An 18,064-nucleotide genomic window follows, 5' to 3' on the forward strand; every position below is an offset into this window, starting at 1 on the left:
TTGCTTTAGCTAGGCAATAGAGGTAGGCAGCGTGAGCGAGGCAGTGAGCGAGAGAGGGCGAGGGGCGCGGGCGACAGAGGGGGAGCGAGGGCGACTGAGGGGCGAGGGCGGCGAACGAGGGCGAGAGAGAGAGGCGCGGGCGAGGGCGAGGGCGCGGGCGAGGGCTAGGACGAGACAGAGGGCGAGAGCGAGGGGCGCGGGTGAGGGCTAGGGCAAGGGCGCGGGCGAGGGGCGCGGGCGAGGGCGAGGGCTAGGGCGAGGGCTAGGGCGAGACAGAGGGCGAGAGCGAGACAGAGGGCGAGCGAGGGGCTAGGGCGAGGGCGAGGGCGAGGGCGAGGGGCGCGGGTGAGGGCTAGGGCGAGGGCGAGAATGACAAAGGGCGAGACGAGGGTGAGGGCGAGGGCGAGGGCGAGGGCGAGGGCGAGGGCGAGGGCGAGGGTTAGGGTTAGGGTTAGGGCGAGGGCGAGAGGCGAGGCTGAGGGTGGGGGGGGGGGTTTGTGGGCGATTAACGGGCCGCCGGGCCAAGCGGGCCAGCCGGCCCGCCACCATTTGGCCCGCCGGGCCAAATCGACCCGGCCTTAAATGGGCCAGCAAGCTGCTGGCCCTAGCCCGATCCCGGGCCGGGCCCCAACGAGCCAGCCCGTCGAGCCGGGCCCATTTTGCCATCTCTACAATCCAACATTCTTTATTTTTCTTTTTTTCAAATTTAAAACATTATTGTCCATATTCTTTCTGCAAAACTTTAGTGAAAGCGTAACTAATTTAGATTGAATAATAAATTTTTATAATGAATATTTTCTTATTAAGAGGACAAATTGATAACAAATTATATTTATTCAAATATTATTATAGATAGTATTTTGCTTTCCCATCAAAATAATAAAAACAATTGCTCGAAGAACATAATAAAAAGAAATAAAATAATAATTAAAAAAAGTTATGGACAAAAGAAATAATATGAAGAATAATGTCATTCCATTTATTATCATTTAATTATTACATGCAAAAGAATTGCTGGAAGAAGATACAATTCTGCCACCACATAACAAATATAGCTAACCTAAACCCTAACCAATTTAATTAATTTTAAAACTCTAATCTAATTACTAATTAACATTAAATAAAACTAATCTAGTTAATAACAACAAACATTAATAATGTATTTCATTAGGGTCACGACTAAACCCACCATATACTAATTAATTAATCCTCCTTCCTATTATTTATTTATTTTATTTAACAAAAACCACGTAATTGAACTGAACACCACATAATCTCCATTTTTGTTTATTAACAAAAACCACGTAACTAAACTGAACACTGCGTAAGATGCTCTAAACCTGAAAAAGCAGTTATATATATTAATCTATTATACTACTACTATAGTGTATATATATATATATATATAACCGAGCATAGCTTAGGCATTAGCCATAATAATAGTTTTTGTTTATTAATTTTGTTATCATCTAATCAATGAGGAATTCTAGACGTACAGTAGACAACCACCATTTCAATTGTTTATATAATTAAGGAAATTTTAAATTGTTTGTGGATGGACTAAGGTGCCTTGAATAGCATTATTTATTTATTCATTTAATTATATATATGATTGTTAGATTCTAGACGATATAGACCACCACTATTTATTTGGTTATAATTAATTAATTAATTATTAATCAACCAAGAATCTTCAATGGATTACATTGCTAGAATTTCAAATCGACTAATTAAACTATATATGGTCAGGTCAGGTTAAGGAGAGGGCAATAATGTAGTCATTACCAATAATCTAGCTAGCTAGTTTGGTCATTACCAACAATTCTTTTTTTAATTTTTGCATATGTTTTACGTATTTGTCTCCATTGAAAAGTTGTAGAAAGTAAAAACAAGTCTCAACCCTTAATCCATTTCAATTAAAGGACTCAAAAATAAAATTACAAAGGTTAATTTATTTAAAAAGAAGAAAAAATAAAAAAGAAAAAGGAAAAAAGAAAATACATCTATTTTAATTATCGCTACTATTGCAAAGAACAAACCTCTTCGTCATTACTTTTTGTGGTTGTTGTCATTTTTCTCTTGATTCTAGTTGTAGCCATCATTTATTCTCTCTAGATAGATGGAGAAAATAATGGTGAAGATATAAAAGAGAGAAAAATGATGAGAAAAAAGAAAAATAAATTTAAATATAAAAATATTTTAGTTTTTTTATAAAATTTAACTATAGTTAATTAACAATATAGGAGAAATTATAATATAACATAAAACTTTAAGTATTCTTTTGTATTTTTTCAAATGCCATAAATATTTTTTATAATTATTCTAAACCTCATAATTTACCAAGTGTAATTCACCTTTTTATGTTCCGATGGAATAATTGTATATATTTTTAAAATATTTATTAAATTAAAAAATATATATCTATTTTATATTCTAATTTCAATACATTCTTTATAAAAAAAGTAAAATTTTAATGAAGTGAGTTTTTGAATTTAAAAAATTCAACAATAGCAGTTAAATTTAATTTATTTACAGTGATATATTTAATTTATATATTTTTAAAATTATGTAAAAATTAATATAATAAATATATAATAAGTGATATACTTAATGTATCGACAGTAAGTTTTTGTTTGGTAAAAAGAATATGATTTGTAATTTATAAATATATTGTAATTAATTCAAATTTTTTGAATGAAATTTCGGGGAGATTTTCATAATGGAAGTCGGTCATGGCTTCTAGTTCACAGCGCACCTTGCACGCAACGCAAAAACTGCAAGGGCAAGGCCCACCGCGGTCGGACTCATGGACTGGGCCCACCGCGTTTATACTTTCGTGGTACATTGAATACGTCTTACGTTCACTGAACCAGTGTCCTTTTGGCCTCTGTTGCTTCGCATAGACGATAGATTGATACGAAGCCAGTTTGTTTTTCGAGCAGCTGAACAATGCCCTCCACCAGCACCCAATTGCAGGACTGCGCTTCTCTCCCTTCCGGGTCTAGTTCCTGGAAATACGACGTCTTCTTGAGCTTCAGAGGCACAGACACCCGCAATGGCTTCGTTGACCATCTCTATTTTGCTCTGCATCAGAAGGGCATTTTCACGTTCAAGGATGACCTGAAGCTCGAGCGAGGTGACTCCATTTCTCCGGCGCTCCTGAAATCCATAGAAGAGTCGAGGCTTGCCCTCGTTATTTTCTCCGAGAACTACGCTTCTTCCAAGTGGTGCTTGGAGGAACTCGTTAAGATACTCGAGTGCCAGAAGACGAGGGGACTTACCGTTTTGCCGATTTTTTATAAAGTAGATCCCTCGGATTTACGGAAACAAAGAGGAAGCGTTGGAGAAGCATTCGCCATACACGAGCGAGATTCCGGCGAAGAGAAGGGGAAGCAGAAGGTGCAGAGATGGAGGAATGCTCTAATGGAAGCGGCCAATATTTCTGGGTGGGATTCAGAAAATGGCACAACCCACGGGTAACTCTTCTTTTATTTGTTTGGTTCGCATAAAACAAAAATTTGATTTGATTGTTTTTTCAGGAGACTTCAGTTGTTATTGAGGCATTGTAGGTTTGGCTTCAATTCCTTGACAGATGAGGATTTGTGGGTTGAAACTTCTTGCAAGTTTGATTGTTTCTGGCTGCTCAAAACTTAGCAAGTTGCCCGAGAACCTAGGAGGATTGGAGAGATTGCAGGAACTTCGTGCTGATTTTACTGCTATTAAGCAACCACCATCCTCGATTATACACCTGAAGAAGCTTAAGGTTTTGTCATTTTTGGGATGCAAGGGACCAGTAACATCAAGACCACGGAATTCACTATTATCATAATTTCTAATTCGGAAAGAACGTCAAGATCACGTGGGGTTTGAGCTATCTGCTCCATTAGGCTTACGCTCTTTGTTTTTACTAGATCTCCGTAAGTGCAACTTCTCAAAAGGATTTCTCCCAAATGACCTAGGCTCCTTATCCTGTTTGAGCCATTTATACCTTAGTGGTACCAACATTATTAGTTTGCCAGCAAGCATCAATGGTCTTTACGGGCTTAACTTTCTTGAGTTGATGGATTGCAAGAAGCTTAAAACGTCGCCCTATCTCCCGACAAATATCGTTTCCATTAATGCAAGTGGATGCACATCATTAGAAACATTGTCGGATCCGCCTATATTGCCTAGAACTCTTGCAGGGGTCCGTTTAATGCATTGTCATACACTAGTAAAGAATAGGCCCGGCCTCCCCCTTGAACTTCTCAGAAATTATCTTAAGGTCCATCTCTCTCTCTCTCTCTCTCTCTCTCTCTCATGTTTTTATTTGTTGTGGCAGGGTTTTGTTTATTCCCTATGCACTATTGTTGTTCCTGGAAGAGAGGTTCCAAAGTGGTTCAGGTATCAAAATAATATGGGGAATTATGTTCGAATCCAGCTGATACCAGATTGGTATCAAAGGCTCAGGGGTTTTGTTGTATGTGCTGTTTTTGAAGCAAAGGCTCCTTCAATTGATGCCAAAGCCTATCTGGAATGTTACGGGATGCGCGATGATGTTGCAGTCTATGCCCAGAATATCACCATTTGCGGATTCCATTTTCAGTCAGATCACTTATTTGTGGACTACATGGCACTTGAAAGTTTTAAGAGGGAGATGGAAGTTAATCATTTGAAAACTTTGACTGAGATCTTCTTTTATTTTAGTAGTAGTAGTGCTGAAATGTTTGTCCCAGTAAAATGCGCTGTTCATGTAGTATATGAGGATGACGAAGAACGACTAGATTCATGTGCAAGTATCCAACAAAGTGACTCCGGTGAGTTCCAATGGAGGGGCTCCCAGTCTAAGTTAACAGAAACTTCAATTCAAAATATACGAACTTCAATTCAAAATATGCGAGATTCAGCAGCTGGGCTGGACATCATCCATGTTTCAAGATTCAGTTGTACTCATAAGAAATCATACCTGCTCGGGTGGACTAATGGGAGGATGACATCCATAAGTTTCAGTAACGCTATTGTATTATAGGTAGAAAATCATTCTGGCCCCGGTGGACCGATGGGAGGATGAAATCGGTAACATTCGGTCAGCCATGGGTTGAGGGCCAAGTGCTTCAAGTGGATTAGTATTTGTAAATTTGTGAGTTATATTGATGATTGCTGTTATATTATTTTTTAAGTTATATTCAATACACTTCTTTTTTTAGATAAAATACAATAATTATACATTTTTTAACATTCTAAATTAATATTTAATTCCATAAAATAAATTAAACTATCACTAAGTTCATATTTATTTTAATATCAAATTTCATAAAACAATATAATAACAATTTATAACATTCAACTTAATATCTGCAATTCAAACTTATGTCAACATAACTTTATGGACTAATGATAAATAAGAAATAATTAACATTATCTTTATTAATTATTAATATTTATAATTATTGTAAAAAATAAAAAAATGATATATACTGAACTATAATAGTTGGTTCAATTTTCATCACAATGGGGTTCTAGTCCAAAATTTCTGGAGGATATGGTCGCTGATGGTGCGACAACCCCTCCAATTTCATTAAGAAAAGTTTGTGCAATTTTACAAAATAAAAACGAACAAAATTATTTACATATAATATACTAAAAAATGTCATACAATATTAAATAACATCAAACTATTATTATCAAATATAAAAAAAATAAAATTTTTATTTAGTTATAACACAATTCATATTGTAATAAAAAATATTTCTTATTTCTTAAAAATATTTGATAAATATTTTAAATATCTATATATAAATAGATAGAAAGAGAGACTAAGAGAGAAAGAGAGATGATTGAACATCAAAGTAGATATACTTGATTTCTCGACATATTCTTTGACGATCAAGTCAGTCTCAATATTAAAGATAGAGCAAAGTAATTATATATAAATGGTGATCTAATTGTCTCTTAAAATTTATGTATTTATATAGCTAAACTTCAGTATGAATATCATGGAACACATGTTGGCTCTAAAGAGTTTCAAGAAAGGGTATTTTTGTAATTTTTCCATAACCACAATAGTCCCCATCATATAATTTATATTTTTAGTACACGTATTTGGTAATTACAGTTTAGCAAATATAATATATGTATGATTACAAAATATTTTCTTTTATGTATTTTTAGTGTATATTTATATTTTTAAAAATATATATTTAGAGTTTCTTAAACAAAAATGAGTTTCTTAGTAATTTAGAGGTTCTATTATATAAAAATATACTCAATTGTAAATTTAGATCACTTTATTATTTTGATTCTTTCATTTGAATAGTATATTTTTTTTGAAAATTAATACCCACACTGGTTGGGTCATTTTGTTTGAAATTATTGTTTTGATGTTAAAACTTATGAATTTAAGGTTTACTTAGTCAGGCATAAAGTCTCACTCTAATATTTGATATATAATTAAAATTTTATTATTAATATTATCATCAAATCATTATTAACATGTGAACTCAACAATCTCTCCTTTTCAACTACGACAAAACTTTAATTATTCTATGAGATTTAATATGTTTCCAATTTTTTGTCATAATTAAAAAGGGTTAAACAACTTTTCTTTCCCAGAAAAATTTCTCCCCCTATTAGTCGGAATCGTACTGATATTTGAAATTTTAGTAATCGATGCTCCCCCTCGTTTGAAGAATATTTTTTATTTCGCTCTCTCTACAGATAAGGAATGCTCCCCCACATCTCATACCTGAAGATAGCACATGAAGTGTTGTTAAAATTTTTTATGTTTAAAATATTTTTTAATATTTTATGTAAAAATAAAAAATAATTATGTTAATAAAATTTAAATTTATAACTGTTATATGTATTTTCAGATCGCACGAAGCGGGCTGGACACGAGGAATGATCTGGCACAATAAAAATAATAGAGTAAATCCTACTAAACCATCAGAGCTGATAGGGACTGACAGGACTACCTATATACCATACCGACTTTGCTGCTAGAAGCTAACTCCTTTGCCCTTGATCCACGCTGCCACCACTTAAAATGATGGAAAACAAAGTGAGTTGAGAGACTCAGCAAGCATACAGAAAGGAAGGTTGTAGGCTGAACATCATAGTAAACTCTTCCCAGAACACCAATCCAAAGTGTACACAAGCCATGAGACACCCATCACAGCATAAAAGTGTAAATAAAAGTACGTATCAGTCTTTGGGACTTACACAAGACATACGGCACCCAAGTCCCATACTAATCTATAGCTGCACTGAAAGGTAACATATATCTCCAACAAACCTGTGCGCGCTGTCTCGGGTCGGTGCTTCCATCACCCGAATGCTCGCGTCGGTCCTCCCGGCACCTAAGCTGTAAAATAGCCGAGTTGTAGGCTCTCTTGAAACGGTCCTCCCATCCGAGACCTATAAACTGTCGATAACCATGCAATGCACATAAAAATGCAATGACGTAGTGAGCAACAACGTAATTGTAACATCTCGAAATTGGGGAATTAAATAAATGATTATTAATTTGGTCGGGAATAATTAATAATTGTTAAATATTTTGGGTTTAAGAGAAATATTAATTATTAATTATTGTGTTTGTGGAGATTATTGAATATTTGTGGGTTTAAAGGAAATATTGATTTAATTTTTTTTAGTTTGGTGATTATTGAGTATTTATTGTTTAAGGAAAATAATTATTTATTGGGTTAATTTAAAGTAAAATAGTAATTTATGATGTTTTGAGGAAATAGGAAATTTAGGTATTTAATTAAATTATTTGGGAACATTTATGAAAATAAAGAAAAATTAAAGAAAATTAAATTGGGTAATTTTTGGAAGTTTCGGGATAAAAGTGAAATAAGTGGGAATTTAAATTGGGGTGTGTGTGAAAGTTTCTGGAAGTGGTGGGTTTAAGTGTAATTTCTAGGATCTGTGTTGAGGTTGTTTTAAATTTAATTGGGTGCACATTAATGTTGAAGGAGTAGCCAGCACAGCTGGCACGCGGGATCGAGGCCTAAGGCATGCGTGCTCGCGCTAGGGGGCAGAGTTTTTGCTGATTTTTCCCAGCCAATAGCGCCCAAAACAGGCATCGTTTTGGGCAAGGCGGTGGCAGCCAGCAGCTGCCACGAGGCATGCGCTGAGCCACCCATTTCTCTCTCATTTTTAAGCCTCAATTTGAAATGAAATCAGGCAAAAAATCAGGCAATTCAGAGAGCAAAAATAGAAGAAGAAGTAGCACGCACAAGGGAGAACATGGAGGAATTTGAGGGGAAAATCAAGATTAAACTTAGTTTAATCGTGATTTAATTAACTAGGTAAGTAAATAAATATGTAATAAATATTTTTTATGGTTAGAATTTTATTTTTGGTCCTATTTTGTTAATTTTGAGAGTTTAATCTATTTTATAGCATGTATTAATTTGGTGGTGTTTAAGCGTGGAAACACTATAAACAGCTAAATAGAGGCAAGCTCTCTTTACCCTTGTGATCTTTTTCTATTTTATGAACCCCTCGCCTTTCCTTAACTCGTTTCGGTATCGCGTATTAATTATATAAATTGAGAATGTTATTGACATGATTTAATTTAAAATAAATATGAGACTCACTGAGATTTTATTTGTGGTGCGCCTACGTGAGATTTTAGATGGCTAAATTATTTATATTACACGGTAGATTTATTTAATTAAAGTTATGATTTTATTAATTGCTAGGAAACGTTTTACTTCGCGGCGGGAGTGCAAGAAAAGGCAAAGAACGCCGTGTAAAGACAAGCTCCTAACCCTCTCCTCGTGTTCTTTAATTCCCGTGAGAGACTCCGTAATTTCTCGTATTCTATCCTCTCCCTTACTCTAATTCAGCGTCTAGCATTATTTATTGAGTATTATTCATTTGTTTTGATTTAAATTAAACCTGAGATTTATAGAGTTTTATTTATTGTGTGCCTTCGGGGGTTTGTATCGCCCCCATTTCTTTCGGAATGATGCTGAACCCAGTTTGGGGACTAGGTTCCTAAATGTGCGGGTTTATTTATGATTTTCTCGGATTTATTTATGGTTCGAATAGAGCTACCGAGCAGTGGGGCAGGGATCAACTGTTTGATGACGTTGGGGTAGACTATTGTACGGCCCTGAAATTGACCGTCGGGTGGACACTCCTAGTCACTGGCCGTTGACCGGTGCGGGGCATTGCTGACTAGCTTTGGCAGTATGTGATTTACTGCACGATTAGATTCATTATATTATTATTCATGATTTGATATGCACATGGGTACTGATTGTATGTTGGGATATTCATTTATTGAGTATGCTTGGACATGGACATTCTAGCTTGGTTAGGTTGCATCCAGCACAAGCAGATGCATCGCGTGTGGTTTAATATGTGGGCAGAGCATGGCCTGATGCCTGGATGTATGGGCGCCAGTGTATCACGTTGATGCTCACTACGCCATTGCATTTTTATGTGCATTGCATGGTTCCTGGTAGTTATCAATTCTCGGACGGAAGGACTGTTCCGAGGGAGCCTATAGCTTGGGTGTCAGGATTACCAACACAGACACACGGGTGACGAGAGCACCGACCCGGGACAAGTGCGCAGGTTTGTTGGAGATTTATGTTGCCTCTCAGGGTAGCGGCAGGTTGGTATGGGACTTGGGTACCGTGTGTCTTATGTGGGCCCCAAATACCGGTATGTACTTTTATCATGCTATACTATTGTGTGGTAGCATCTCATGGCTTGTGTGTGCTTGGGGGTTGGTGTTTTGGGGGAGAGCTTATTGGTTCTATACAGCCTTCAACCTTTTTTTCCTTATACTTGCTGAGTTTCTCGATTCACTTTGCTTTCCATCATTCCAGGTAGTAGCAGCGTGGGCTATGGCAAAGGAGTCAGCTTTTAGCGGCAAAGTCAGTATGGTGTACAAGAAGTCCCCGTCAACTCTGATGTCTGAGTAGGATTTACTCTATTATTTTTTTTATTGTGCCAGGTCTTTACTTGAGTCTCGTGTATGTTAGCACAAGAGTCTGTGTCCATTTATTTATCATGTGACCGCTGTGCTAGCGGGGTACCCGTAGTGCATGCATGTGTTTAGCTTCGCTTCCGCTATTCTTATTTTTGTGTATGCATGCCAGGGTAGTTCTTGTCTTATGTTACATTCTTTCTCCTTCCGTAAGCGCTCTCGTTCGGGTAGTCCTGGTGGTTAGGGATATCCGGGTGGGGGTGCTACAGTGATACACTGGCACCCATACATCCAATCATTAGGCCATGCTCCGCCCACATAATAAACCACTCCCGATGCATATGCCGTGCTAGATCCAATCTAATCATGCTAGAATGTCCGTGTCCAAGCATACTCAATAAATGAATATCCCAACATGCATCTCATACCCATGTGCAAATCAAATCATGAACGATAATACAACATATCGAATTATGCAATAAATCACATATTGGCAGAGCTAGTTAGCAGTATCTGGCATTGGTCAAGGGTCAGTGACTAGGAGTGTCCACCCGACGGTCCACTTCAGGGCCGTATAATAGTCTACTCCAATGCCACCAAACAGCCTACCCCTGCCCCACTGCTCGATAACTCTACCCGACTCACATCTAAAAAATCCATAATCAAACTCGCACATCTAGGAACCTAGTTCCTGAATAGGGTTTGACATCATTTCGAAAGGAATGGGGGCAGTACGAACCCCCGTAGGCACACAACAAATAAATTTCCAACGAGTCTCCTATGCAATTTAAATTAAGTCATGTTAATAAAATTCCCGATTCGTTTAATTAATATGCGAAACCGAAACGAATTAAGGGAAGGCGTGGGTTTCACAAAATTGATAGAGCTCACAGAGGTATTTAACCCTAGAAATTTTCTCATTAAATTAATTAAGCAAAATTCGCACAATAACAATTTATAACGAACGTAATTAATTTATGGAATCAAATTGAGTTAAGGGAGGATACGAAATTTATAAATTGAATAAGAGTCATGAAGGGAGTAAAGAGCTTGCCTCGTTTGAGCAGATTACAACATTTTTACACTTGAACACCACCAAATTAATAATGCTGTAAATTAACATAAACTTCCAAAATTAATAAAATCGGATCCAATATTAAATTCCAACAGTACAGAATAATTAATACTAACTTCTCTACTTACCTGGCTAATTAAATCACTATTAAACTGAGTTTAATCCCGAGTTTTTTTTCTCAAATTTCCCCATTTTCTTCACCTCTGCGCGCCATCTTCTTCTCCTTAATTTCTTCTCTGCTTTCTACTTCAAAAATGGCCGAAATCGGCCTTAAAAACAAAGCAAAATGGAGGCTGCTCGTTCAAAAGAAATGGGCAGCTATGAGCGCGCCGCGTGACGCAACCAGCAGTCGTGCACGCTGCCACCGCCCTAGCCCGGAACATTGTCATTTCGGGCTGTGGCCTTGCTGAGAAAATCAGCAATTCTTTCCTCCTTTCGCGCGTATCTCCCCCTGCTCGAACCCGCGACCGCCTACTTCCTCCCTCGTGCGCGTGCCACCCAAGCTACTACCTCCTTCATACATATATTACACAAAATTAAATTTAAAGTAACTCTTAGCCACTTCCAGAATTTATAAAAGCGCCCCCAACGCTTCTAGAAATCTCATATACACCCCAACTCTCATTTCCCTTTATTACACTTATACCCTAACTCTTTCCAAATAATGCCCACCCACCAAAAATAAAGTAATTTAATATTTTTCTTTAAATTAACCCAATAAATAATTATTTCCACATACCATTAAATAATTCAACATTTTCTATTTCCCCAAAGCAACATACACTTTTATTTTTTATTTATATTTTTTTCCTTAAATCTCCAATAATTACTTATCCAATTCCTTAATACATAAATAAATTAACATTCCTCTTAAACCCACAAATATTTTATAATCACCTTATACGCCATAATTAATAATTATCAACTATCCACTAAACTATTCAGTCCCAATAAATCAAAAATTACTCCAAATACAAAATTCAATAATTATTAACTTTTCTCAAATTATCGGAATGTTACAAAGCGAGCTCCCAGCAACGATCCAAGTAAGGTCCCAGTAATGCTTCCAACGAGCTCCTGACGATGCTTTCAGCTCGTCGGCCAAACTATTCAGCTCACATAAAAACAAGATTGCGGAACAATCAGAGGCGAGCCCCACTTGGTTTATTCGAGGCAAATCAAATCCCTGACAAATGCAGGATTCACTCCCGATTTTACAGAAGAGATAAGAATATCCTGTCTCCATCACATTATCCTCCTATTTTGGTATTTTATGTAAATTGTAAACACCTCACTCTATAAATAGGGGTCAAGGCCATTGTATGAGGGAGATCAAGCAATAATATACTGTGATTTTGCGGCAATAACCAGAGAAAAGTCATGGAGTAGGTACAGTTTTGATCGAATCACGTAAAAATCCTTTTGTGTGCTTTCTCTTCCTTTTTTCATACTTATTTTCTCAGTGCAGACAAGATGAATCATGACTAGCCAAATTTCGTCGTCGACAATAACATCTCTAATATTAAAATGAATTTATTAAACAATTTTATAATAACATCAATATTTATTTTGCCTGAACAAGATAATTACTATATTACAACTTTCAAGCAACATGAATCTTTATTAGGATTTACTCCTGGATGAGGATTTACTTTCAAGCAACATGAATCAAACTTAAATTCATTTAAAAATAAATGAGTGAAGCCCAAATTATTAGGATTTACTTATAGATGAGTGTATATTTTTTTAAAAAAAATTATTACATAAAAACACAACAAAATTCAACACAAATCATATAATATCTGGATATTAATTTGAACAATGCACTGTTACATCTCATGTAATAAACTAAAATCATACCTAATTAAAAGATACCTAGAAGATGTAGAAACAATTTTTACATAAAAACTCCATCCTCAAGCTGTGGAGGGCCTAGGTGTTCACACCAAGCTAGCAACCTTGGAACCTTTCATGGATTTTTTGTGAAAGACAAAATCTACACGTATGTGAGTGAGAGCTGGAACCATTCTTCCAAGTTAGTTCATTTCATGAATGTTAAATAGCGAGATTTAAAGAAAGGATAGGAGGCTGAAAGAATCGCTGGCAACGCTTGCTGGAATACACTGCTAGAAAAAGTTGTCGGCAACTCTTACCGGTGCTAGAGCAGCCGTCGGAAAAATGTCGTAACAACACTGCTTGCCTACCGCCAGCAACTCCTTGCCAAAGCCGACTGCTTGCTGCCTAGCCACTTATCGCAAACTCCTTCACCAATCATTGCTGCAAATGCCTTGGCCGAATTGCTTGCACGCACACCGCACGTACGCTGCTCGTGTGCACAGCCAGCAACTCTTGCTGCACATTCGTCATACGCGGCTAGCGCTCACTACTTCCGGCTACTGCAACTCATGCTCACGGGTCACTGCAAGTCCGCAGGAAGTCCCTACTTTGCTCTGTCGGCCGCCTGCAACTCCTTACTGTCTGCCTACGCGCTGCACCACCAGCGAACGAAGAAAATGAAGACCGACGCCGGTTTGCTTCTTTCCTTCTCTGATCTTTGAGGAGTACGAGCCCTCTCCTAGAATGTTTTTGTAGATTTCGAAAATTCCATGATGAGACCAGAATGAATTCGGGAATCAAAGATTCATTTTACTTTCTTCTAGGAAGGGTTTTATTTATTTATTTATAGAGGGAGAGGTGAGTCCAGGGTAGCCTCCCACTTTACCGATATCATGGAGTTGGAGGAATATTTGATGACCTTGAACAAGGAGGAGTTGTGCTCCTAGCCAACAGAGCTACATACTAGAAAGATTCTCTCTATTTCTATGAGAAGAGAATCACTGGTTTGACCAACAGACTATGAGGGAAATACGAGATCTATGCAAGTCGCTACATGTTCTCCCTTTGCCCTTTAATGATAGAAGAACTACTTACCTCCTCTTTGATAGCGGTCAATTAGTTTGCATTTATGGTAAATCAATAGGCCGCAGATTACCAATTCTTTTCAATCATGGTATGCAATTGAAATTAGTGTACATGAAGATGAAGGGAAGAAGTTTATTAGGCGTAAGGTAACTTCTTTCCCAAAGCACCACTCCTACAATAAGATATCCACAAATGCAATTGGTGGACTGACCAAGATTGGCATGAGATACCTAGCATAATCAAATTGTCCATTTTGGTTCTATCCATTTGGGATAATGATAAAAAAAAAAAAAGTGAATAAGAATTTACAAGAAAATGGAAAGAGATGTTAGTTAGGAAAGGAAAAATTGAACTAAGTCTTATGTAATTTAATTATTATAAGCCAACTCTTATGGATATGGATGTTTTGATGAATGATTTTAGAATATGATTGAATCTAAGAAAGGAATACAAAGTTGGTTGGTGATGACATTAATAACGATTCAGTCACCAAAAAAGGTAATGGGAGGAGGAGAGGGAAAAGAATCGACGACAACGAAAGCTTTTGTTGTTGCCAAAGTATAACAATTAAAATTTGTAATGTTGGGTTTACTCGAGCTCGAGGTCGGGTGAAGTTAGATTGTCGTAAGAGATGTCGTCTCAAGGAAGTTTTTCGTTAGAATGCTCGCCGCAAGGATTCGCCATAAGCTCTGGCCACAAGATTTCGCCACTAACTCTTGCCACAAGGTTTCGCCACTAGCTCTCGCCACAAGGCTTCGCCACTAGCTCTTGCCACAAGATTTTGCCTTCGCCCTAGGTCTCTCCGCAAGCTTTTGCCTTCACCGCTAGGTTCACCGCAAGTTTTTTGCCTTCGCTACGAGATCTCACCGCAAGCTTTAGCCTTCGCCGCTAGGTCTGACCACAAGCTTTTGCCTTCGTCGCGAGGTCTCACCGCAAGGTTCTGACCCTATTGATGCTCAAAAAATGGGTTAGAAGGCTCGCGGGAATCTTCCCCCCAAAGGCCCTCCGATGGCAAAGTCAGTTCCAGATCCCAATGACTATTCACAAAAATAGTAAAAGTGCATTCAAAGTCTCTAGATTTTACCGAAATTGGAAGTCCCCATCAATGTCCTGTAGCTGGGTATTTATAGGGCACGATTCTCAAGGGTGTCTGGTGCCGACACATGGCGAATTCTAAATGGGTCAAATTTAATAAAAGAAGGGGGAGATTGCCACGAAAAACCACTGTGAGGCAACTTGTGGCAGGTTGTGGCGGGGCTGGCATTCGGGCTAGCCATGGCTTGCGACAGGCTGCCGCGAGGTAGCCCTCGCGACCAGTTTAGCTGCGAGGCTGGCCCTTGTGGCAGGCTATTGTGAGCCTGCCCTCGCGGCCAGCCTGGTCGCGATGTTGGCTATTGCGGCCAACCTTGCCTTGAGGCAAGGCATCGCGGCAGGCTACCGCAAAGCTGGACCTTGCGGCCAGCTATTGCGAGGTTGGCCTTCGCGGCCAACACCTGCTGCGAGGCTAGCCCTCGTGACTAAACTTTTTATTTTATTAATTTGAAAAATTTTCTCATTTTTCCTACCAATTTTTCATGACACAACAGCTTTGATTACGGTAAAAAAGTATGGAGAGAAGGCAAGATAAGCCTTTTAAATATAAAGGTTATTTGGTTATTCCAAAATATAACTGCAATTAACTAATGCAAGAGAAAAATTGTAACATGATATTAAATCTTGTATCTTTCTCGAATGTTAAAGAGTAAAAAATTACCAAACCTCAAGAATGTTGTTGGTTATTTATCATTTCCAATTTATCCTATAGGGTAAAACTGAAAAGTTAAAAATAATTAAAAAAAATATTTTTTAATTAAAGATTCAATAACTTATTAGAAATTAAAATTAAAAAACTAAAAAATATTTTGTAAAGGTATCATCCCCTTTCCCACTAATTCACCGTAACAATCCAACATCCTTTATTTTTTTTTTTTCAAATTTAAAACATTATTGTCCTTATCTTTGTACTAACCAATATATTTAACACACTCCTAATTCATCAAGTAAAAAAAAAAAATCCATAATTCTTTTATAATTGTAAAATATATGCACTTTGCAATTAAATTATTTTTATTTGACTAACTAAATTGTCTTACAAATCTAAGATAAAATGCATAAAACACAGATGTCTAACTTAAAAATATTAATTTCCATAGCCAAAAATTATATAGAAATAATTGGCTTCTTATTCATTATCAAATTGTTAAACTTTATTGAAAGCGTAGCTAATTTAGATTGAATAATAATAACTTTTTATAACGAATATTTTTTTATTAAGAGGACAAATTGATGACAAATTATATTTTTTCAAATATTATAAAATATAATTCTTTTATAGAAAAAACCACTATTTTTCCTTCCCATCAAAATACTACTTGTGAACAAAAGAAATAAAATAATAAAAAACAAGTTTTGGACTAAAGAAATAATATGAAGAATAATGTCATTCCATTTATTAATTATTACATGCAAAAGAATTGCTGGAAGAAGATACAATTCTGCCACCACATAACAAATATAGCTAACCTAAACCCTAACCAATTTAATTAATTCTAAAACCCAAATCTAATTACTAATTAACATTAAAAAAAACTAATCTAGTTAATAACGACAAACATTAATAATGTATTTCACTTTAGGGTCACGACTAAGACCACCATAAGTGCAATATTGATTAGCTTCATTGAGGGCTTTGCAACACTGAGGAGTAACATAGATCTGGTTGGAGTCGGAAGAATAAGAGCCCATAATCTGCCCCATGCAAGCTCCAAACTGAGACATGGTTTGACCGCACGTATCCCAACTGTAACCTGAATGTTGGCTTCCTGATGTGTCCGGAGTGTAATAGTAATACCAAGATGACCACGAATAATCATCAGTAGAATGTTCCATTGGTTTGGGAGCTTCTAATGACTTGGAAGACTTTAAGGAGCCATCAACTCGAGCAGAGCCAAGAGTACTGCCCGCCGTCGCAATGCAGGCAAAGAGAAGAACAGTGGGAATGGAAGAAACCCTCTTCATCTTGCTTGAATGTTAAATACTATGTAGAATCTCTATTCTTTTTCTATCAATGAATCAAGAAGTTGTGGCATGATTGGTTGTTTTTATAGGTGAAATTAACGTCAAATTCAACGAAAAGGAGAAGTTGTATTTATCCTATAGGTTTTCTAATTAAATTCGAACTATGATTCTTTTCTTCTTACGTTTATTAATTTATTTTTGTTACATAAATCTCGAAGAAATAAGTAATAGGAACTCTAATTTATCCCCAAAGAAACCATTAATTCATTATAATTTCTTCAAATTATAATTCCATTTTGTCCATTTTCCTTAACAAGATTAAATATTTGTGTAAAGTTTATCTATAGATTTTTTTTCCTTAAATTCATGTTTTCAATTTATGCATATATATATATATATATATGGAGGAGTAACCCACATGTAAAAAAATAAAAAGTTATAAATGATTTTTTTATAATTATAGTTTTATAATTTGTTTATACAAAATTTTAAATAAAATAAGTTGAATTTAAATAAAATTAAATTTTAAATATATTAGAGGAATGGGTAAAGTTTAAATTTTTTAATATAAACTTTTTTATTTAATCCTATTACAGCTTCTTTTTTACGTTCAAAAGAAAGTTATTTGTAAGATTGTTAGTAAATTATTTTGTGACTCATTTGTCACGTCAACAATCTATTAATTGGTTTTGATGAAATTGAAACGTGAAGAAATAACAGAGGTGTTTCTAAGATGGGAAGATGATCACGAATTTCACCAAACTTCAAAGAAAAAATAATAATTTATTCTAAATAAGAATTTGAGTTACCTAACTTAACATAGACTTTTATCTTTTGGTCATTTATACTAAGATTTTTATAGTTTTAAAAATGGCTTCAAATTAAGGAAATTGTGTTTCACTATATCAATATTTTAACTTCCTAGAGGATCCCTCATTTGTTATGCTTTCCTATGACATATCATAATAAAGTTTAAAATTAAGCCAATATCTATTCTTAATTTAAATTATTTAAAAGAAAATTAAAATTTAAAATTTAAGATAAAATTGATCCACTATCTGTTTCCGATTCAATCATGG

At 36.2% G+C, this 18,064-nt stretch overlaps 1 protein-coding gene across 4 annotated transcripts; it reads left to right on the plus strand.

The window, feature by feature from the left end:
• Positions 1–2,880: 2,880 nt before the first annotated feature.
• LOC127795515 (disease resistance protein RPV1-like) lies at positions 2,881–5,164 on the plus strand. 4 transcript variants are annotated; one of them, XR_008021808.1, is made up of 3 exons: positions 2,881–3,476; positions 3,540–3,917; positions 4,322–5,164. XR_008021808.1 is itself a non-coding variant. In XM_052327253.1 (2 exons), the coding sequence occupies exons 1-2, from the start codon at positions 2,950–2,952 to the stop codon at positions 3,652–3,654; spliced, it is 642 nt and encodes a 213-aa protein (XP_052183213.1). In that variant the 5' UTR covers positions 2,881–2,949; the 3' UTR covers positions 3,655–5,164. The 4 variants fall into 4 exon arrangements, 3 of the variants coding, with proteins under 3 accessions (XP_052183213.1, XP_052183215.1, XP_052183214.1); XM_052327253.1 differs by having other exon boundaries at positions 3,540–5,164; XM_052327255.1 differs by having other exon boundaries at positions 3,570–5,164.
• The last annotated feature ends 12,900 nt before the right edge of the window (positions 5,165–18,064 follow it).

This window comes from Diospyros lotus, chromosome 2 (genome assembly GCF_014633365.1).
Source record: "Diospyros lotus cultivar Yz01 chromosome 2, ASM1463336v1, whole genome shotgun sequence".
Taxonomy (NCBI): Eukaryota; Viridiplantae; Streptophyta; class Magnoliopsida; order Ericales; family Ebenaceae; genus Diospyros; species Diospyros lotus.

Excerpts from the sequence above, each read along its gene's own strand:
- LOC127795515 (XM_052327253.1), top strand. The coding sequence starts at position 2,950 with ATGCCCTCCACCAGCACCCAATTGCAGGACTGCGCTTCTCTCCCTTCC. Across the intron at positions 3,477-3,539 it reads GAAAATGGCACAACCCACGG|GAGACTTCAGTTGTTATTGA; the intron begins GTAACTCTTCTT and ends TTGTTTTTTCAG.